Source organism: Fusarium solani (genome assembly GCF_023522795.1).
Source record: "Fusarium solani strain SB1 chromosome Unknown bctg00000010, whole genome shotgun sequence".
NCBI lineage: Eukaryota > Fungi > Ascomycota > Sordariomycetes > Hypocreales > Nectriaceae > Fusarium > Fusarium solani.
In genome coordinates this window covers 1733024-1754750 of record NW_027072147.1, presented here as the reverse complement: position 1 = coordinate 1754750, position 21727 = coordinate 1733024, and the positions used below count along the sequence as shown (strand labels likewise).

At 53.3% G+C, this 21727-nt stretch overlaps 8 protein-coding genes across 8 annotated transcripts; 3 read left to right on the top strand and 5 right to left on the bottom strand.

The window, feature by feature from the left end:
- Positions 1 to 1138: 1138 nt before the first annotated feature.
- On the top strand, positions 1139 to 2025 carry MRS44_014621 (uncharacterized protein; the record flags this gene model as incomplete). The annotated part of the gene is made up of 2 exons (XM_046284616.2): positions 1139 to 1352; positions 1415 to 2025. 2 exons carry the CDS (start codon positions 1139 to 1141, stop codon positions 2023 to 2025), a joined length of 825 nt encoding a protein of 274 aa, XP_046127708.1.
- Positions 2026 to 2466: 441 nt separating this feature from the next.
- MRS44_014620 (uncharacterized protein) lies at positions 2467 to 4449 on the top strand (the record flags this gene model as incomplete). The annotated part of the gene is made up of 2 exons (XM_046284617.2): positions 2467 to 3206; positions 3264 to 4449. 2 exons carry the CDS (start codon positions 2467 to 2469, stop codon positions 4447 to 4449), a joined length of 1926 nt encoding a protein of 641 aa, XP_046127707.1.
- Positions 4450 to 4994: 545 nt separating this feature from the next.
- MRS44_014619 (uncharacterized protein) lies at positions 4995 to 9228 on the bottom strand (the record flags this gene model as incomplete). The annotated part of the gene is made up of 3 exons (XM_065618484.1): positions 4995 to 5996; positions 6041 to 8839; positions 8878 to 9228. 3 exons carry the CDS (start codon positions 9226 to 9228, stop codon positions 4995 to 4997), a joined length of 4152 nt encoding a protein of 1383 aa, XP_065474556.1.
- A 1205-nt stretch (positions 9229 to 10433) lies between these two features.
- On the top strand, positions 10434 to 12089 carry MRS44_014618 (uncharacterized protein; the record flags this gene model as incomplete). Its single annotated transcript, XM_046284614.2, has 1 exon — positions 10434 to 12089. One exon carries the CDS (start codon positions 10434 to 10436, stop codon positions 12087 to 12089), a length of 1656 nt encoding a protein of 551 aa, XP_046127705.1.
- Positions 12090 to 12347: 258 nt separating this feature from the next.
- On the bottom strand, positions 12348 to 12912 carry MRS44_014617 (uncharacterized protein; the record flags this gene model as incomplete). Its single annotated transcript, XM_046281534.1, has 3 exons — positions 12348 to 12604; positions 12664 to 12821; positions 12878 to 12912. 3 exons carry the CDS (start codon positions 12910 to 12912, stop codon positions 12348 to 12350), a joined length of 450 nt encoding a protein of 149 aa, XP_046127704.1.
- Positions 12913 to 13888: 976 nt separating this feature from the next.
- MRS44_014616 (uncharacterized protein) lies at positions 13889 to 16911 on the bottom strand (the record flags this gene model as incomplete). The annotated part of the gene is made up of 4 exons (XM_046277196.2): positions 13889 to 14634; positions 14691 to 14870; positions 14919 to 16235; positions 16803 to 16911. The coding sequence occupies 4 exons, from the start codon at positions 16909 to 16911 to the stop codon at positions 13889 to 13891; spliced, it is 2352 nt and encodes a 783-aa protein (XP_046127703.2).
- Positions 16912 to 17837: 926 nt separating this feature from the next.
- Positions 17838 to 18377, bottom strand: MRS44_014615 (uncharacterized protein; the record flags this gene model as incomplete). The annotated part of the gene is made up of 3 exons (XM_065618483.1): positions 17838 to 18086; positions 18164 to 18281; positions 18370 to 18377. The coding sequence occupies 3 exons, from the start codon at positions 18375 to 18377 to the stop codon at positions 17838 to 17840; spliced, it is 375 nt and encodes a 124-aa protein (XP_065474555.1).
- Positions 18378 to 20362: 1985 nt separating this feature from the next.
- On the bottom strand, positions 20363 to 21718 carry MRS44_014614 (uncharacterized protein; the record flags this gene model as incomplete). The annotated part of the gene is made up of 3 exons (XM_046277195.2): positions 20363 to 21419; positions 21472 to 21567; positions 21624 to 21718. The coding sequence occupies 3 exons, from the start codon at positions 21716 to 21718 to the stop codon at positions 20363 to 20365; spliced, it is 1248 nt and encodes a 415-aa protein (XP_046127701.1).
- Positions 21719 to 21727: the final 9 nt, after the last annotated feature.

Genomic DNA, 21727 nt, shown 5'->3' with positions numbered 1-21727 from the left:
ATGGGTGGTTGTGAGCATGTTGGGGGCGGCCACGCGGTGGTCATGACGGGCGCAAGGGGTTGACTTCAAAGAGCCAGGGCTCTTGCACCATGAGTTGCGATCCGTGGTCGGGATTGCGCTGGTGATTGATGGACGCTTGGGTCGACACAAGAGACGACAAGGGCGGGCCGCTTGGAGCTGATTAGCAGACGCTCTCTGGCTGGTCCACCCCCACACCCTTTTGGCTGCCAAGATTGGCCTCGCCCTCCTGCTCCTGGTGTTGACCTCTTGTGGCTCTTCCCGCACCCGCTTGCGCCTGTTGATCTCTCCGGTTCTCGCGGTCCCCGTTCCGTAGTATCGCGGGACCTGATTGACGGGAGGGCGAAGCCGTCATCGGTGTGTCACCTGTCACACTTCCCCCAACGCCCGCCCAACTTTACTGTACCGTACCTTACTCAGGTCGCTCGTAGAGTCGGCCCTAAGGGCGTTATTTCTTGACTCTGCTTCCTTTTTAAAGTCTCCCTTCTGCCCTTCCGCCTGCACTCTTGGCTCCTTGACTCCTCGAATGCCGCCGTTATCGACGCCATTGTTGATGCAGGGTTATCAAACAAACTTGCTCGTTTGGGCTCACGTCCGCCAAGGTTCGCATCAGCGGGTCTCTTTGGGATGCATTCCGAAGTCGGTATTGCAATGCGTACGTCGTAGTCTCGTCTCCATCCATCCTTCCATGGATCCATGGCCACGGATCTCTGGAACCGGCTGGACTCGGTACGGTGTGAAATCCTCAATCTCTCTTGTGTGCGGATTCGTGGACACGAGAGCTTGGACCAAGGCCACCCGCCATCGATCATGATCCCCATCCGTGAATGCTCCGAGCGGAAGCGCAGTACGTAACGGACATTAGGGTGGGTGGTCGTGGGTGATGACTGTGGGCGGGAGTGGGAGGCTGTGGGCCGCTGACTGCCTCGTCCCTTGACACCCACAGCACGCCTCTCCTGCAAAAGAACTTGTTTGCGCCCACGTGCAGTCCCCTGTGGCGGGCCCCTTTGACGTCGTCTCGCGATTCTTATGCAATCTGGCGGAGCAGTTTCGGGTCTTGTTTTGTTGTCGCTGTTACTGTACGCCACGCCGCCGAGCCGAGTTGTTATTACACCATATCATGGGCAATTTTGGTGCCACTGTCGCCTCCTTGCTCGACACTTATACAGACTGCCTGTCTCTCCTCAAGCGTTTCCGCAGCAATCGTCATGAGGCAGCTGCCAGCGAGACCCGCTCCGAGCTGAGCAGCTCGCTTCGTTCTGACCGAGCCCGAATTCGCCGAGCATACTCCTCGCGCCTCTCGCAGAATGGTGCTCGGTTTGAAAAGGGCGATGGTGAGTCATGTCTGCGTATATTTGTGAAACCAAATGAGCCGTGGATCTGAAGCATGCCCCAGCTCCTGCGCGATCTGCTTTGAGACGCATCGTAAAGAAGCTCACCACCGCCCTGGCCAATGTCGTCCACGCCCTGGGAGGACATGAGCATCAGCCGGTCGACTACGAATCCCTCATGGCGTTGTCGAATGGTTCGAGCCTGGATGCCATTCGTGCCATGAACGACCTGTCGAGCAGAGTCGGCTCAACAGTAAGCTCCAGATCCCGGGGCAGTGTGGTTAGTAGGGGGAGGCAAAAGTCTCGCCGAAATGACCAGCAGAGAGAAATCAGATCTCAGAAAGGCTCAGGAGGGCGGTCCAAGCGAGACAAGACAAGGAGCAGGAAATCCGCAACCGCAACCGCAAGCCGGCGGGGAATGCGGTCCGCAGATCGGCATCGCCAACAAACTCCCGGAGCCGAACGCACCCCGGAGGCTCCCGGAGACCGGAACCGCATCTCTATCGTAACCAGGTCGTCGGTTTCCACCAAGCTGGGAGAAGTCAGACGGCGCGGGTCAAGGCAGGGGCACGGCGATCAAGATGTGTGGAGGACGGCATATCTGCCTCGTTCACCCCATGCTGAAGAGGTGCAAGGCCGCAAGAAGTGGTGGAACCCGTTTAGAGGCTCATTTTAAGAAGGAATTTCGGTTCAAGACTTGTAAAAGACCTGTCATCTCGTCCTTGGCAAAACACCACCAAACAAAGATTGACGCAGGATAACCCAACTCAGGGACATATCTGAGTGGCAGTACGAATAGAAATTTACACGGTACAAGCCACACCGTCAAGGCTGCCACAGAACAGCTCGAATTGGCGAGCCCCGCAGTCCAAAAATGCCACTGAGCAATGAAAGTGCCCCGCCACGGACAGAACATCACGACAAGACATACGACACCATATTGAAGCTATCCGCGACCTAACTTTGCGCACCACTCAAAGACGGCGGTTGGCGGTGACGAAGACGACACGATCTGTAGAAGGATTACCTACTCGAGTCGTCCCGACCACCTCGTCGCTGACATCGTCATCAACCTCGCTTCACCTGGACATGCATTCATCTCTATAGCGCCGCCATCATGTCTCCAGATCCTGCCGCCGCTCTGAGCGCCTTGCTTCGCCAGGCCTCCATCGAAGACCACGATGAAATGCTCAAGGCCGCCAACGCTGCCATCAAGGCCAAAAAGAACGACGTCGTCAGCCTGCACACCCGCATTGTTGCCCTACTGAAGCTCGATCGCTTCGACGACGCCCTGCGCGCCATCGCAGAAGGCAGCACCGCCCTACTCTCTCGATGTGTCCTCGAACATGCATACGCGCTCTATAAGACAGGAAAGCTCGAGGAGGCTACCGAGGTTCTGCAATCTGCCGGTATTGAGAGCAGCCGGAGCTTCAAGCATGTCGCTGCGCAAGTTGCCTATCGAGCTGAACGATTCGACGAGGCACGCTCCTTATACAGCCGCCTTCTCGACACTGACGCTTCTGATGAGGAGAACGATCTCGGAATCAACATTCGAGCTACCTTTGCGCAGTCCGACTGGTTAGGCTACTCGTCAGTGGATGCCATCACGGTTCAGGACTCTGATGGTTTCGAACTTTGCTACAATGCTGCTTGTGCGCATATTGCTCGGGGCTCTCTTGAGACTGCCGCTGAGCTTTTGCAACGTGCTGCCAGGCTCTGCGACGCTTCTGATGATCTTACCCAGGAGGATAAGAAGTCTGAGATGCGACCCATTCTCGCTCAACAGGCATTTGTTTATGCGAAACTGGGCAAGCTCAAGGAGGCCCTCGAGCTATACAACTCACTACCAGGCTCAAGGTGGGTTTTCTAAACTTGAATACGCGCCGTGAACCTCGAAACTAATCATCTCCTAAGCGACGAGGATATTGATCTCTCGTTGATCACTGAGAACAACCTGGTGGCTCTGGAACCCAACGTCGAGAACCCCCACTTGCTTAAACGCAAGTTCTCATCAGTGGCAGCAAAAGAAGAGCACGCCAAGCTCTTCAAGCAACAGTCCAATATTCTCCGGCGCAACAAGCTGGCCATCGATCTTCAAGCATTCAAGGCCCCTGGTGTCAAGAGCCGTACCGAGGCTCTCCTTGAGGACGTGGAGCACCCTACCACATCTGCCGACGCAGGCATCCTCTCTGTCTTCAATGCTGCTGCAAGCTCTCAAGGAACCACTGGAAAGGAACTTCTACGGAATATTCACAACCTAGCGAAGAAGCGACCTCTCGATGTCGGCCTCGCTTTGACTCTTGTTCAAATACAACTCAACAACGGTCACACCGGCTCGGCACTGTCGATCCTGGAGTCATTCCTGCAACGCCTCGAGAAGATCGAGACTCCTGATGCTCTAGATGCTCGCTTCAGCCCTGGTCTTGTCGCCCTGCTGGTAACACTCCTGCGAGCCCAGAGCCGAGAGTCATCCGCCAAGGCTGAGCTCGTCAAGGCGGCGACACACTGGCAGTCTCGTCACAGCACTGCCACTTCGCTACTTGAGGAGGCCGGTATCGAGCTGATGAAGTCGTCCAACGCTCAGGACCTGCAGCTCGCTGGTTCTTCGTTCCAGAGACTCATCAACGAGCAACAGGCCTCAGATATTGCTGCTGCTGGCTTGGTGGCATCCCTTGCTCCCTCCAACCCTTCTCATGTTGAGCAATACCTTGGAAACCTCCCCGCAGTTGACTCTCTCATCGAAGGCATCGACGTTACGGCCCTTCTCGGTGCTGGTGTCGCCACCGCGAGCAGCAAGGCTTCGCAATCCCTCAAGCGATCAGCTCCTGAGTCGGCCGAGAAGACGCGCAAGCGCCGCAGAAAGATCCGTCTGCCCAAGAACTACGTGGAGGGCGCCAAGCCTGACCCTGAGCGATGGCTGCCGCTGCGCGATCGGAGCTCATACCGGCCCAAGGGCAAGAAGGGCAAGAAGAAGGCCGGCGAGACGCAAGGAGGTATTGTCAAGGAGGAAGAGACACTGGAGCTCGTAGGCGGAGGAGGCGTCAAGGTGGAAAAGGCCCCTCCCCAAAGCTCCAAGAAGAAGAAGAAGAGTAGAAAGTAGAATATCTCGTTTCAATGACTGTAATGATTTATGTTGATTCGCAACATTGTCACAATGTCGAGGGAAATAGCAAGACACCAATGAATACTCATCTTCTCGAACACCCTTTAGACTCTTGAACATCACATTGTTTCAACATCTCTCAATACCCAAGTATATGTAAATGCAGCAAGGGGGATAGTGATGGAATTCTAACGCTTACTTTTTATATGTGCTCCGCCAAGATAGATCATGAAGCCCGCTCAACAGTCGACAAAGCAAAACAACACGGGCTCAAGGGACACCGCAATATCTAAATACACATGAATCCTCATCATGTCGGCTCGGCGTCCACCATCTTGTGGGAACCACCGAGCCTCTGACCAAGGCCGTCTCTCCCCTGGTAATAACTCATTTTTCACCCATCTTTGTTTGAGCCCTTGGTAAACGAAGGAAAAGCTCCAAGCCAAAATGCCCCTGACAGCCCATTCCCAGAAAGAAAGAACGCTAAATACACACAAAGTACATGGCACACAAGAGCCTCCCGCTATCTCCTTTTTCTAATATCATGCGTTGACGGGCTGCATGGGCTGGCTGGATCGCTGCTCTAGGCCTTGCAGCGATTCCGCGTCCGAGCCGCGACTCTCCAGCTCGTCTCGTTTGATGCTCCGACCCCTTTCCTCACTGGTATCATCACCTTCCTCGTCCGTTTCTGTCTCAATAGGGGGCAGGGGGCTTCGCCGCCCATCAGAGAAACTGACTGCAACCTCGCTTTCAGTGTCCGAGGGGATCGTCAGTCTCCCGCCAGCCGAAGTGCTTCTGGCTGCTTGTGCGGTCGAGTATTTCCTGTGAAGCTCTCGAAAGCTTCTGGCAGTAGCCGTGCTTGCACTCGCGACTGACTCCCTCCGTTCATGCGACTCCATTGGCACACCAACAGCTGAGTAAAAGTCATCATCCTCAGGACCACTAGGCATGGGCGACAACGGCGGTTCTTGCTGCTGCGACTGCTTTCGAGCGCGGATCTTCTCGTCTTGGGACATGTTCTGGAGTCCATCACCGAAATTGATGACAGATGCCTTCTTGCCGTGGACCACAAAGCTGCCTGTGCCTCTGGATAGCTGTTGGTCCTGTCCCGACTCCTCTGCTGATCCTGTGATCTCTCTACCTCGCCTGCTGTTGCGATGGTGCGAGAGATGCCCAGCGCCCTCTCTAAGGGTTCGCTGAAGACTTCGGCGGATCTTGCTCCTGTCGCCCTTGTCAATAGAAGTCCCACGCTCGACGGTTCCGTCTGCACCCGTCGACATGGTTGCCTTGTCTGAAGGGTCACGACTGGGTCGCGATTCAAGAAGGCCAGCCTGCTCCAAGAAATCTCGCTCATCAGCGTCAGGGTCGTGCTGGCTGCCATGCTCAGACTGCCGCGAGGGCTTGCTAGCTCGTTCGTCATGCGATGACGGCGGCTTCGCTTGTGGGGTTGAGGGAGTGATTTCACAGGGGATTGCGCAATGCTCGAGATAGAGCCGTGCCTTGTGCTGCCAGCTTCCGGTCGAGTAAATGTGAGATCCCGCGAGCTGTGGCGACGGCGAGTGGCGCTTTGAGGGGGCGTCTGGAACACCTGGTCCAGGGGCGAGTCCACATCCTCCGTGACTTCGGCTGGGTGGGGGATGTGGACGGCCTGAGGCTCTGTTGGCGTTCGAGGGCTGGCATCGCTTGTTGAATGATGCGTTCCCCGCGATCCCCTGCGTGTAGTATTAGAGCGCGGAGTAGGCGAACCAGTCCTGTGAGGAGGCCGGTTAGGCTGCTGTTGGGTTGGAGTATACTCCGGGGTCGGGTGCTCCTCTTCAAGATCCTGGATCAGAATGTCACGATGACACTTGCATTTCCAGATCTCTTGGCGAGTCCACTTCAACTGTGCAGACATGCGAGCTGCAGCCGACAGGAGCTGCTCTCTCGTCCTCGGTTGGATAGGCGCAAGGATCTGCAGATGGCGCGCATTTCTGAGCTGATCGTCCAGTTGCTTCTGGGCCTCTTGCAAGTTCTCATTCGCCTCGGCAATCTTCTGTCGCATGACATCTCGCCTGGCAGCCGAGATATCTTCCGCCATCTTATGGTCTATCCGGCTCCGAGCGATCGAGACAGGTCCTGTCGGTGTTTGAATGAGCGTGGCAGCGTCAGAGCTGTCAAGTCGTCGCATGCCTCTTCGGCCCTGTCCGTCATAATTCCCACCGATGACCCCCCGCATTTTGACTCCCGTTGTGCGGAAAGCCGCAGCGTAGTTAAGCTTGGCGAGCCAATCGTTCATCTCCTCCTCATTGTCCGCCAGGAGCACCTCTTCCAAGCCCCCCTGTCGCACGTAGACAAACGCATTCTTGTGTTTCTTGTATGTCCCGTCCTGCAGAGCAACGGCACCGTGAGTCGACATCAGTGCGTCCGGTTTGAACTCCTCCAGCGGCGGCTGAAATATCAGCGGGATGCCGTCATGACCGGCCTTGATATGATTCTCGTATTGGTGCATCAGAGATTTGACCCAGCCTGTATTGCGGAAGAAGTAGAGCTGCGCTCCTGTGAGAATGGCACCCCATTCTTGCCAAGGGGAGCGTGCCTTGCGCTTCTTCACATCTTTGCGCCATAGGAGGCCGACCTTGGTCACCTTGATATCAACGATGCCAGGGTGAGCTTCCGCAGGGTTCGTCGCTGTCTGCTCCGTCATGAAAGCGTCCGGACGGGATCGAGCTGACACGATCTGTAGCACACCGGTCCTGAAGAAGGTCTTTTGGAGGTCCTTGAGGTTCAGGCTGGTTGCAGTGCCTAAGTAGTTGTAGTGGTCCTCCAGGTCCATCGCGTCTTTCAGGTTTGGCCTCAGAGCATCCATGGCTCCTTCTAGAATCACTGTATATGGATCTATGGGCTCCTTGATGGCCCGTTTAGTAGGGTCGTTGCTTGTCGATGAGATCAGAGGGTTTCGCCTCGATTTGTGTGAAGCAAAGCGGTCGCCATTTACGTCCAACTCGTCTTCAACATGGATAAAGGGGGTATAAGTGATGTTGTCATAAAAGCATTCCAAAATGTCGTCAAAAATGCCCTCCCCGTGCGTGTTCTTCAAGTAATCCGCTTTTTGCATCTTGTGCTTGTTGTTCTTGTTGAAAACGTCAGTATGAAGGATGAGTAAGGAAAATGCAATGAAATAGGCCTGGTCTGGTGATGAGTAAATCCCCGGGTTGCACTCATGGTAGCGATTCGCAAAGGCTTGCAGACACCGGTCAATCTGCTGCGTCTCTTTGGGCAACTCGGCCTCCATGAGAAGCTTGCGAATCGCCATGTCCATGGGGTCGCCGAAGAAGCTAAAGCTGCGCATGTAACTCCTCAAGACAGACGTCATGAATGTGTCTGCGCTTTTCGAAAGGGTAGCGGCAATGATGCCTCGGCTGGCAACATCTTCGACGCGGACGAGATACTTGGCTGCTGACTCGTCTTCTCGGCGCTCTGGCAGGACGAATGATTCTCTTGCGAGTTGCAATGAATTGTTTTTAGACCCAATCGATCCGGGAGTTGTTGGCGTCAGAGTGCCCTGACGACTAAGCTCGGAATTCTGGCGCAAGCGGCTTAACCCAAACAAGTCGCCAAAGCTTTTTCGGCCAGTAGAAGACGATGTGCGAGTTGTCGGAGGTAGAAGATGATCATCTGTTGAGTCGCGGCCCATGGAGCTCATGGTCGAGGACCTGCCTCGCAAAAGATTACCCCTGGTTGGAGAGGAATGTCCCGACTGATCTCCTCCGGGTGCGAACAAGTTCCCCCCAGGCGACTGGGTTGGTCGATGGCTCTGTTCGCCCTTGGTGGTACTTCCCCCTGCCGTTCCGCCGCTCTGTGCGGATGCCGGGCGCGGAGTGGTGGAGATACCAAGGGAGGACACGGAGGATATCCCAGGGGGTGCCCTTCCTCTCTGTTGGAGATGCGCGAAGGGGAAGAGTGGTTCCGGTGGCTTCTTCGCCCTCCGCAATTTGAAGCGTCCAGTGGATTTTTTGGGGGTCGTCTCGGGACTTTGGTACGAGGAACTCTGGTGGGACAGGCGATCGTTGGAACTGGCATCCGATCGCGACGACTCGGATGGTCGGTTTCCCGGAGGCGTCAGCACAGTCCCGTTAGGACTGCTATGCGTAGCCGTTGTAGAGGGTCGGGGAGACTCTGGTTCCTCCAGTGTTTCGAGCGCAGGACGGCGCCTCTCGTCTGTAAAAGATTTGCGAAGTGTCCTCTGGCGCCCTGCAGCACGGTTGGAACTATCGTCATCACGAGGTATGTCTGTCGAACGGCGAAACTTGGCGGCCAGGCTCATGCGGGACGGTTTCTTCTTAGGTCCATTGAAATCGTTGGTAGGAGCAGTGGTGATGATCTCGGGTGCTAGGTCAACGTCAGCCAACTATATCTATATCTACCAGAGGAAGGAGGGATGGTTACGTCGCGGTAGTGGAGGGGGCTTCTCAGCCTGCTGCTTCGCTCGGAGAGACAGCTGGGAGTCGGAAGCATTGCGGAAGCGAAGGACAGAGAATCGGCGATGCTTGCTGTTCTCTTCCTGGATCGGGGGGTATCCGGACGGCTTTCGGGCCGGCTTTCTGGGCGGTTGTTGGTTGATTCTTCGGCAGGCTGGGGGTGGACATGCTGCTCGTTGGGACCGTCATCATCATCGGTCTGTTCGGGTTGGGAGGGCAGCGGAGGAGGGAGGTCGCCGGAAGTGCTGGACGCAAAGTAGGTATGACGGCGTATATCGGTCTCACTGGCCATGTTGCCGCGGCGGCGTAGGAAAGGCATGGCGGCGACTGCTCATGGTACGCGGCCAGCCCGGGCGTTGTCGAGATCGATCCAGGCGGCGTTTGGCAAGAGAGCGTGGCAGGGCGGCAGGCGTCTGACGACCTACCGAGCTAGAGTCTTGACCCAGGCGCGGCGGGTATCATTGAGGCAGCTCCAGCGCGTTGATGGCGATGATATGATGGGAAAGTGCGGATAGCAAGGGGAGAGATGACGAGTGCGGGCGGGATCGCGAGGCTCGTGGTCGTCGATGCTCCGAGTTGTCTTTGATCACTCTGGTACCCTGATGCAGCGCCTTCCCACCAAGGCCCAGGGGCTGGGCCACTTTACAGCCTCAATTGGCCCAACGCCTGCTAGACTCCCATGTACAGTGCCAGCCCACTGGATCCCATGTGGCTGGGAGGTACCTGAAAGGCCCACTGTAAAAGGCTTTTGCGCGCTAGTCCCTCACGTTGTTGATGTGGCTGGTGCACAGTGCATGTCCGTCGTCGTGTCCAAGGGCGAGGGTTTTTGGGGGCCTGATGATGGCGCGTCTCCGTGCAATCTTAGCGGTTGGCAACAGTAAGCAAAGAATGCTTGGCTGGTGTTCCAAGTCGAATTCCTGTCCGCGGAATCCGACAATTTCAGTGCGTATCAGTTGCAGCATGTGGTGACATTAACGGTGCTGTTCGCCATTTTAATGAGGCTGTTGAAACTATTCGCTTAGGACTTAGCTTGCCGTGAGAGATCAGAGCAATCTTAAGTCTCGGTGATCATCCAGACATCCATTTCTTTTCACCACAACCACCACCACCTGGGTACCTAAGCGGGACAGGAAGCTGAGCCCAAGCGAGAAGCCCCCGCTCTCCGGACGACGGCATCATGCCAGTTGGTTCTCCTCCTGCTCCTGAGTGGGAAACTCGCAGGAGGGAGAGAATGGGAAAGGACCAAGGACGGACCTAAGCGCTTACAGAGGGGCAGGTCGGCCGTGGCTCTGGTCAATCTCGCACTGTACCTATTCCATCCTTGCGCAGAGGCACCTGCTGTTGAGGCTGTGCATCCAGCGACCACGATCCATCTCCGATTCCACTACATCATACTTGATCATCCATCGCCTCTCATACCCAACTTATCACTCCCCTTGCCGAGGGGCTCGGTAATCCTCAGCATCGGGTACTTTTATTAAGAAATATCAATCGGCTGCGCCGACTGCGCTCCCCGTGTCAAATATGAAGTTGAAGCTCCTCGCTGCAGCATTGTTGCTGCTGCAGGCCTCCGACGCCGCCGGCATCGATACTCAACGGGCCAGCCTTAATTCCCACGCCGATAAGACAAATACTCGACTGTTTCCTTTCCTCACGAAGCTTCGCGATAATGCTATCGAGTTCATATTCGGGCGACACCCCACCAAGGATAGCAACCAGCCGCCCATCCTCAACCAATTCCGCGCCCAGTATGCCAACCAGCTCGTCCTTCGTTTCAATGTCACTACTTCCCACGAGGAGGGCGCCCTCGCCGATGCCGCTGCTCGACTATTCCTTGATGTATGGGCGTTTACCGAAGACTACGTCGACATTCGAATGCACACCGATGAGGTCGGCCCTCTGCTCAGCCTACTCCCCAAGTCGCTTCATACTTCGCATTCTACTCTGATCCCTGACTTGGCCGCCGCGGTCTACAATTCTCTCCCAACCGATGGCAACCCTACGCGCTCCGACCCTCAGACCGTTGCCCCCATGGTCAAGACTAATTTGTCGCCTGGTGACAACCTCTTTTTCCAGGATTACCAGCCGCTGGCGGTGGTGGTCCGCTGGATGCGTCTGCTTGAGGCCATGTTCCCGTCATATGTGGAATATATGAACATTGGCAAGTCTTACGAGGGGCGCGACATTCCTGCCCTTCGTGTGGGTGTTCCAGTACTTGAACCCGATGCGCCTAGGAGGAAGACGATCATGGTTATGGGTGGCTCCCATGCCCGCGAGTGGATCTCAACCAGTACTGTCAACTATCTGGCTTGGTCTTTCATCACAAGCTACGGCAAGGAGCGGATGATCACCAAGCTACTTGACGAGTTTGACATTGTCTTTTTGCCGATCGCCAACCCGGATGGCTTCGAGTACACATGGCACATTGACCGGCTCTGGCGCAAGACGAGACAACAGACGAACCTCCAATTTTGCCGTGGACTGGACTTGGACCGCGCTTATGGATATGAATGGGATGGCTCACGGGTTCAGCGCGACCCATGCTCTGAGAGCTACGGAGGAGAGAAGCCTTTCCAGGCGACTGAAGCTGTCCAAATTGCTGATTGGGCGCGTAATGCGTCGTGGAACAACAACGTTCGATTCGTCGGCCTGATTGATCTGCATTCTTACTCCCAGCAGATTTTGTACCCCTATTCTTATACCTGCTCGGTCGATCCACCAAACCTGGAGAACCTCGAGGAGCTCGCAGCAGGCATTGCCAAGTCGATCCGGCTATCGAACGGAGAGTCATATACAGTGACCTCAGCATGCGAGGGTGCTGTATCAGCACGAGAATCCAGCGGGGGCCGTTTCTGGTCTCGCATCGAGTCTGGTGGCGGATCCGCAGTCGACTGGTTCTACCACGAGATGAGAGCTCATTACAGCTACCAACTCAAGCTTCGGGATACAGGTAGCTACGGCTTTCTGTTGCCCAAGGAGCACATTATTCCAACGGGAGAGGAGATTTTCAACGCGATGAAGTACTACGGTGATTATCTCCTCGGAAACAATGGAATCGAGTGGTTCCCGGAGGCCGAGAAGAACCACAGGGCAAAGGCGAATGAGAAACAGGCTGTGCCCGCTAGCGAGGAAGATGTTCAATTTAGTCAGGAGCTCAGGAGGAGAAGGATGCGGAGATAATGGTAAGACTGAACTGAACTCTTGGTTCAAGGGGAACGGATATGCAACGTATGGGTCGGGACACGGGCGGTTATAGGTCATGAACTCTCGGTTTTGTTTATATCATGTTACAAGGTACAAAGATTGGGGCGTCCATTGGTCACTACACAAGGCAGGACTTGGGGAAAATGGCGCAGGAATATTGTGGGTGGCCTATTCTTACACGGAATCAAGTAATATTGAAACAACACCATGGTCTCTTTTTGCAACAGCCCTTGCTTATTGACCCAGAGCGTAGCTGATGGAGGTGTAGGCGGCCATGAATTTGAGGATGGTGTCGCAGAGGAAACTTCCAATGGATCCTCGCATCCTTCCTTGGGGGCCACCCGCCGAGTAGCCAACGGCATAGATGACACGGGAGAGAGCCCAACCGCCGCCGAGAGCAGCAGCGGCCACGGGGAAGCGTAGGCCAGAGATGAGGAGAGCACCGAGGAAGGAGATTTGGTTCTCAGTGAAGTTGGCGTGAGATCGTTGGGCTAGAGAAAGGTCAGTAAGAGGGCTTCGGAGTGAGATGTAAGAGTTTGTCACAACGTACCACAGTTGAACTTGTAGGCAAGCTCATTCTTCTCAGCCAACTCATTGCTGGCGTAGGGGATGGGGTACTTGAGACCGCTGGCCTTGCGTGCCTTGCTTGTGAGCAGCATGTGGAGAGTGTTGATGAAGAAGGTGGATGTGGCGGCGACGAGGACGTAGCTTGAAGCCGTGTTAGTTGAGTTTTATTTTTCTGTTGGAGATGAGGCTATCCTTACCCGTACTCCTCAGGAAGTTGGATGGTGAGAGGCATGATGGCGATTGATAGTTGTTGCTAGTTGGAGATGATGGGGGTTCTACAGGGTCAAGAGATGGGATTGTTGTTCTAGAAAGTTGTGTGTACAGGTTAAACAGTCTCGAGATAGTTACGTGGTCTCCCAGCCTTAAATATTCGCCAGCTTGCAAAACTTGGGTCCGCGTGGACCAAGATCTCCCGGAGCGGGCCAGCCCCGGGAAGCTCCACCCAGAAGAGGAAAGCAACAGAAAATGCTACGGGGGGGATTGATTGGAAGCAGTTCGGCCAATGTTTGGCTAGTAATTACTCCGTACATGCACGAAACACTCTTTTTCTCTCTACGCGTCGTATCAAAGCCTGCTCCGTGCCGCACTGGATGGTACGTCGTCAGATCGTCGCCTACCAAAAAAGGGGGTGTAAAGGCGAGATGCCGACGCGAGACCCGCTCCGCCCGATGCCCCGATCATGAGTATGAGCTGAGGCTGGGGAAACAACCCCTCCTACCGATGCAAAAGAAGGCTTGTTACTCAGCTCTCATGTAAGCGGCCATTGGTCTCAAAAGGAGTTCGGACGTTAGATAATCGCCAACTCCTCTCAGCTCCAGTCCCTGGCTCCAGACGACAGGGGGGTTTCAAGCGCCAAGCGCCATATCCCACACAGTTGCTTCCAAATGGCCCCTGACGGAAGCGGCAAGGTTGTGCCGACGGCCTAACTGAATTCCGGCCAAGTTTCTGTTACGCGGGCTCGACTCAAAGTCCGCAACTCCGTCCCAAAGTCCGCAACTATTCATGCCCGATTTCACGAGTCATGTACTACATAGGAGGCACAGGACACGAGACGAATAGCATGATCTAATAGGAATGAGACAGGGTAACTAGAAACTCAAGAGTGCAGGGCAAACATATGAGTTCAAATAGCCACCTAAATGTCTTGTGTGTCTCTTGCTGACTCCGGCCGAGTTCTCGGCGCCGGGGCCCCACACCTCCGATCCGTCTCACCCGGTGCATCTCTCCTCGGGCGGTCGCCACGTCAGCCCGAGTCCTTCAAACACCCTCCGTTCCGCAGTCTCCATATCCGGAGCTCCGTCTCCGGCGGGGCCCTTCTCCAGATCCACCCACATCCCATCAGACCTACGCCGGACGCCGCTACTATCAAATTTGAGCCCCTTCACCTTCTTACAGTACCGTCGGAGGTCTCGTTGGAACGTTGTTCCGCCGCTCCAGCCTAAAAGCGCGCATCCTACCGTTTTCCATGGACTGATGATGATGTCGACTCGTCGATGTGGTGCGTCCTCTTGGCTCGGGTCTTGCCATACAACCATCGCCTTATCCAGGGTATCAAAGCCCGACCCGCTTGCGCCCTCCCCCTTCCATGACACTGGCCGCTGGCCTCGCTCGCTGTTGTGGAGCGACATTACGAGGTTGTGTGTGATAAATTGAGCTTGCTCAAGGCTCTGAATCAACGTGTTCACAACTCTCAGTGTCTTGTTTTCGTCCCGGTGGCTCAAGATGACATCAATATCACCACACTGCAACTTGCCTCGTCGATATCCTCCCGCAATGACCATCTCAAAGCCAAGGTCGATCTCACGTGCGTGCTTCAGTATGACGGCTCCAATAGATTCAACTTCGTCTCGTGGGATCTTGAGTAGAAATTCGTCATAGAACTTGACCCCAACCTGCTGGGAGCGGCTGAGCGAGTCCCAAGTAAAATCGACGAGGTCGTTTAGATCTCTCCATCCTATAGTCCGTCAGCCTTCGATTCTAATCCTCAGGAACTATACCTTGGACACTGACCCTTGCGGTAAAACTCGCGTGCCGTCGTGTCTCCAACTCCCCAGATGTTGTAGAAGAGTCTGAGTACAGAGACCATAGGATCTGCGTCAGCTTTACGAACCTCCGTCAACTCCCCTGTCTCATTCCACTCACGCCAAAGCTCGGCAATCTTAGCACCGCAGCCCGGCAATCGCTCCACTTCTATAGGGTGTTTAGCTGTGCAATATTGCTTGGCAATATGAGACTCACCGTGTGTGTTCTGCAACTTGTGTGGATACGCCGATACAGTAGCAATAGAAGTAGAGTACGCCCTAACACCAACCTCGTCGCCTTGAAGTTGACGAATGATCCTGACCTTGATCAAGGCCTCGACGAAGGCTTCATTAGGCGGGTTCATCGGCGTAGGCCGCTGGCAAGAATAAGGCGTTTCAAGGAAATCTGGGACTGAGGGCAATGTGATATCATGCTCTGAAGTTGTCTGATGAAGCAAGCTGGGTACATGATCAGTTGAGGTTGCTGAAGTATGAGAACGATGTTTGGGTCGATCACGAGGTGAATTTCTCGCTGGTTGCGCTTGTTGGTCTTGTCTGGCTCGCTCTAGTATGCTTGTTGTTGAAGAATGCTGGACCGTGGCTGATGTTGGTGTCGCATCTTTTGGGGAGACCTTCTTGCCCTGGTACAGGAGATACTTTTCAACGGGCAAAACAGTTCCATGCTCAAAAGAGTCCTTCAGCCATGCCAGCTTAACAACCTTGATAATATCACCATCATCTGATGTCAATGGCTCAGCAACTCTTCTCCGCTTTGAGCTGGGAGCATCTTCGGGGTCCCTCTCTTGTGTGCCGGCGGTTGTGTACATTTGCTGAGACTTTTTGTCACGTATCTGTGGGCTTTCGATGGGCACAGTCTCGAGTTTCGCCTTCCTCAGCTCGAACTTGGCGCGCTGCGCTTGCGAGATATTGCCCACCACAACGTTAGCTTCGTTGATGTCATATGTCAACGTCGGGGTTTGGTTCTCGAGCTCGTGTAACTCGTTGACGCTGAGACGCGTCGAAAGCAAAAAGATACGTGGAAAGTCGGGGGCCATGACAAAGCTGCTAGTGTCGCTCTGGTCGAGCTCGATGGGCGATGTAGATGAGAGCTCTGGGCGATTGATGGCGCTTGTATCAGAATGGTTAGGGACACTTTGTGGAGGGGTATGCTTGACGACCGGCCCTTTCTCTAGACGTTTGGCTCGTTCATCGAGGGATTCACGGTACAATCTAAGCTTCGGTTTCGACTTCGGCTTTCTATTGCGCGTGCTTGGGCGCTCGCTCAGCGATGATCGCTGGCCGGTCTCTTGTTGTTCACCTGGGAGGGTTGTTTGGGCAGTAGAAGTGTCGTTGGATTCTTTGCTGTGGCTAGCTTTGTGGTGCGGACTGCTCGTCGGGTCAAGGTGGGAGGAGGAGTTGTCGCTCTCTTGAGAGAAGGTGCCCCTCTCTTGGTGTGATTGGAGATCCCCCTCTCCAGTGATGGTGTGTATCCATTCACATATCCTTTCATGGTTATGGTGCTCGACTTCGTCGGCTAAAGGTATCCCGCATAATAAATAAGAACTGATTTCCGACATTAACTCAGGGAATGGAAATGTAGACGAAATGGGCGTGTAGCGTGCTTCCAATAGTGTAACCAAGAATAAGAGGCATGGCATGTGCTCACACACCAAAATGAGAAAACTCGCTGGGCTGTGCAGATGCTAAAGAACCGTGGCGATCGTTGAAATAAGAAACAGACGAACTAACGGGTGTCTAGACAAAAGCAAACAATCGGCACACGCCTGGGGACGGCCTCTCACGGGTAGCAAACAGAAAGTGCAAATGCTTGGTTGGCCCATGGGAGCCTTGTCCTTTGTTGGTTGTCACATTTCCATCACCCGCAGCAAGGGTGGCTGCCGCTGTAGAGTTGGATCTCTCCAGTAGATGTGTTTATTGCAATTGAATTGAATCACCGGAAAATTATATCGTAATAATTTGAAAAGAATATTAGAATACCTAATCTACAAAGAACCTCATTGTCGCTCCTTCACTCATATTATCTACAGTAGTCTTGGCGCCCTCTACCGTTCATCATTCCTACCCTAGCCAAGGGATGTACTTAGTGATGTTTCAAGTCGCGCCACCCAGGGTATACCGATGTGGTTAATATATTCTTGCGTGACACCGCGGTCCTTGGCATTTGGAGAGTGATTAAGAAACTCGAGCATTTTCGATGTTGGCCCTGAGGGTGGTTGGTTTGTGTTATGGAAAACAAGACACCAGGAGGTGCACATATATCAGTTTATCACCCCCTAAACGCAATCAACAAAGTATAGTGAAATGAATAAAAGAGCTCTAAAATAGTACCAATTATTATGATACCCACCTAAAGATTCCATCATATTTAATGTAAATTTACTCGGTATATTTAAAAACAGTTAGTTAACCCTCTTTGCTATTCTGAACTCGCAGGCAACCAAGTTCGACAAGTCAAGTACTGCGGGATATAACCCACTAGCCCATCTGAACAACAGCAGATTTTTCGTAGTAAAACTGTCTAGACCGACCATGGGCATCGAAACGGAACGAAGGGTACGTGAAGACGCAGTGGTTTGCCGCGGTAGTAGGCGGTTTGGACTGTAGAGTCAGCGACTTCTTCCTGAGGTTGGATGCCTTTCGGTCCTCCTGTGCAGCATATCCAGGCCCCTGGTGGTGAAGGGGCCTGGCTTAGGCTCATTAGGCATCAAGTCAGATGAGTTGAAGTCAGAATCCATCACCGTGTATTGTGTGCGGATGTGAACCAGCAGAGGTATTGGCCGTCTTAAGACTTCGGGACTAGACTCGAGACTCTGCTCGAAACACCAACCAAGGGGATGGAGAGAAGAAGAAGAAGAAGAAGAAGAAGAAGGAGGGTAAGGAAGAGAAGAATGTTATCCGGAGAAGACGTGAAGACTTTGATGGATGATGCCCGGGAGTGAGTACCTCCCTTCGGAGGGAGGAGGAACCTAGGAGTGAACTGGCTCAGGGCAAGTTGCAGGAATCGGCATCGCGATGGAAGGAGGATTCTCCAAAAGAATGTGGGCGATTGTGAGTATGTTTGTTCTACCTACTTGGGTACATATGGAGCAAACCTGAAGGGAAGTATCTGGGGTTGTTAAACGATCTGAGCCGTCATAGATATCTTGCGCTCGTCCATGTCAACATCAACGTCTCTCTCGGGAGTGGCTTCCTGATGGGCGGTGCAGGAGTCGTCCGACGACGTGGTGTCTCCAGCGCGAGTTGGGTGAGAGACTCCTGATACTGCATAATCAGATTCGTCGCCGCTTGAAGACTCGACGTCGTCGGCATCGGACGAATTGTCAACGGAACGGACCTCAGAAGGGAATCTTGGTTGCCATAGGAGCTTGATGGCGGGTCATAGTTGGATGGAGGCGCGGTTTGGTGTCCTTGTTGGGCCTCATTGCACGCTGTTTTCCGAACCTGTCCAGGGGATAATGTTAGCTCTGAGTAATCTGACTGTGAGCTGGGAAGGCGCTTGCAGGTCCCCTTGGTCTTGATGATTCTCCAAGGACGAGGGCGTCTCTCCTTCTCATTGTGGCTGGTCACCTTGTCCGCGGCTGTTTGTGGTTAAGAAACATGAGTAGTGAGTGAAGATTACCCGTAAATAGCCACCAGGGTTGACTTACCAGTGCATGGCTTTGTGCGTACCTTGGTTCGATTTGAATCGTCTCGACTCGTGAAGACCCTGCTCTGCTAGCTTGACGAGCTGCTCTCAGGACTCTAGTCCCAGTTCCTTCACATACTCCCATCCTCCAGTCACGAGGTATCGCGTAAACAATTGAGTTAAGACATAAGCTGTTGCTATAAGGGAAGAAGAAGCTTACGAGAAGATTATTGTGAGAAGAAAAGGATAGAAGAATTGCAAGGTGTAGGCAGAAAGTGAGTTTGGCAACCGTCGCCAACTGGCAGACAACAGCAGTGATTGTCAAGTTCTTGGCAATAAGACTCCGCTATGTTTGCTTACTGTTATCAAGCAGTAGGAGAAGAGGAGAAAAGCAAACAACGCTTCTATACCCATATAATCTATACACTTCCTCCTAGCATACCTCCCCCAAGCATAACTCTGCTATATTTCCTCTTATTATACTTCCTCTATACTTCCTTTTTGTATACTTTCTCCTTGTACTAGTAGAGAAGAAAGACTGCGCAGACTGGTGATACGCACCCGCAAGGGCGACAAAACCGCAGACAGCAAGCATGCCCTCGTGAGCTTGGGCACCCAAACCGTCCCGTCCTGACAAACCACCCCCTGCCAATAAGACTCTAACTAGTAGTCAAAATTCAATCCGTACATGGCTCAACTAACGCCATACTGCTTCTACCAATACCCTATAGTTAATTTGTCTGAGTTTGAGAGTAATATTATTGAATGTGAAGGGCACATCCTTCTTCAACCCAGAGGCAGCAACACTGAAGCACTCGGGAACTCCAAGTGACATAAGTTTATCAGTATGCATCACAATTGCCAACCCAAAGCATCATTGTTAATCTAGACAGAGAGGAGCTGGTTATTGTTGTGGGGGAACTATTGCCCCCTGGGTTCTGCGATCCGAAGCTATACGGATTTGCCAATGCAGCTCCTCAGACAGGATTTATGGTCAAGCAACTCAATCACACGAGATGTTACCCCTCCCCCTTGCATGACAAGGAGGGCGGGCTATACCGCAAGTCTCCGCTTACGATGAACGTCGGAGGTAGAACCTTCCACTGCAGTGAGTGGACGAAAGGCATTTGTTATATATACCCAGGAAGAGCAGCGAGAGACAGCTTTTCATAACGACACCTGTAAAGCCAAGGCATATATATATTAAAGACAACAAGAACGACTTTCTCGACCCCACTCAATTTACCCACTGTCAAGGGTGAACAGGGTCACTCCCCAGGAGATGGCTCTCTCACACATTCACTTAGCGTTCGAGCTCTGGGACAAACGAGGAGAGGCAGGTCACCTAGAACAGGTGTACGATGTTGTCTTGGGGAGGGTTAACTGGGAGCAATTGCAAGAAACCGATGTGGAAGAGCAGTTGAAGATGTTATAGGAAATGATCGAGGGCCATGGGGGATTCGCTATGTTAAGATAACGTTCTGGCGTTAGGATAGGAACACAACATGACATTCATCTTACTACGAATTGTAAGATGACCATCATAATATAATAATAAACTGCGCAGAGTCATTGCAATATCCTGATAGGGTTGTATAACTATCAGTTATTCCTCTTTGAAAGCATGTTATCGTGAATAGGCAGGCTTTATGATATAGTGTGAATAGAATGCTCTGAATCCCCCGTCGCACGGGTTGGTAGTCTCGTCTTATCAAGGTGGAAGGAGGAGTTGTCGCTCCTTGATTTATATTGTCTATAATAGTCTTTGCGCCCTCTGCCGTACCCCGGTGCGATCATATCAACACAGTATCATGTCCCTACCCTCGCGGGCTTTTTAATACCAATCTGGCTGGTTCTCTCCCGTCTTAATGGATCCATTCTCGCCAGCCCTTCAGATCCATCCATAAACCCCTGAACAAATCGTTATTAAAACATCAAGCCAGCCTGCACATGGCAAGCACTTGTAGCCTCTAGAAAGGAGAATGAACCCATTGGCGTATGCAAATCTGCGCCTTTTATACATCCTCGAACTCAATCTCTTCTTCGCTGTCTTCATCTTCCTCTTCTTCCTTCTTGACCACTGGCTCGGGTTCGACCTTGACTCGTTTCGCTTGTCGCTCATCCGAGTTGTCTCCGTCTGCAGTCGCTTCCCGTTTGATTGCTGGTGTGACGGGAGTGTCCCGGCTGGACACGTTGCCCGTTGGTGGCACGTCTTCAAACTCATCTTCGTCCTCGTCTTCTTCCTCAGATCCGAATTCGTCCTCTTCCCGAGCCCGTTCTGCAGCTTGTTCTGCTTTGAGCTTCTCAAAGATATCATCAATCTGAGTGGTGGCCTTGGTGTCAGGCGCAGCAGCAAGTGATGAGTTTGCAGCGGCCTCCTTCTTGATAGTCGTGGTAGTGCCTGGTGTAGCAGTTGCCGAGAAGGACTCTCCGGTGACTGTACTGTTGGACATCCAGGATGGCAGCGCGTTTTGTTTGGCAATCTTTTCTTTGCGCGCTTGCTCCGCCGCCTTTTCAGCATCTGTTGGCCCATCAGAAGTCGAGATATTAACTGCGATAGACTGAGGCCCAGTATTTGTCAAGCCCTTGACCGCCATGGGTCGGTTTGCGCCGGCGTCCGCCGCGACGGTTTGGGCACGCTGATGTGTCGCATCTCGCTTCACTGGGCGAGCGTTGGCAAAGGCGCGATCAAAGTCGCATTCGGGGATGTGAACTGCGTCGATCTTGGGCAGGAGCTCGCTGATGAACTTGAACTGGTTGTTGAGGCGAGTCGACTGCTCATGACCGGTCGAAGTTCGGTCTGCTTCAAACGTGAGCGTATGGTGGCAGCGATGGCACAGGAAACCATCCGGACCAACGTTGTCCAAGACCTCCATGGCTGTCCACTCCGCTTTGCAGAATGAGCAAAAGTATTCCTTCTTCTCACTGGCCACTTGCGTGGTGCCCTGCACCTCTTTGTCGATCGTATAGACGCGCCATTTGATCGCGTCAATGGTATTTCGATAATTAATGTAGTACCAAGTTCGATTGCTTGGTCTCGGGTTTCCTTCTCGTAGCTCTGATCGCGTGTGCCTGCACCAAGAGTCAGCGGCTTTGTTTCCCCTCAAGACTTGAGGACGCATACACAGTCAAGAATCTATCTTCACGCAGCTTGCCGCAGATCTTGTGGAGGTCCTTTGTATTGATGGCCATCAGGTAGGCCAGGTCATCATCTCTCAGCCTGCCACCACACCACATTAGCAGGAGCCTCACACTTCTCCAGATCGAGAGACATACGCCTCATGGAGGATAAGCGCATCGATGACAAGTATGTCGCGAGTTTGGTAGAAAGCCCGCATCACGGACTTGATGAGAGTGACTGCGAGATCCATGGTGTCGGT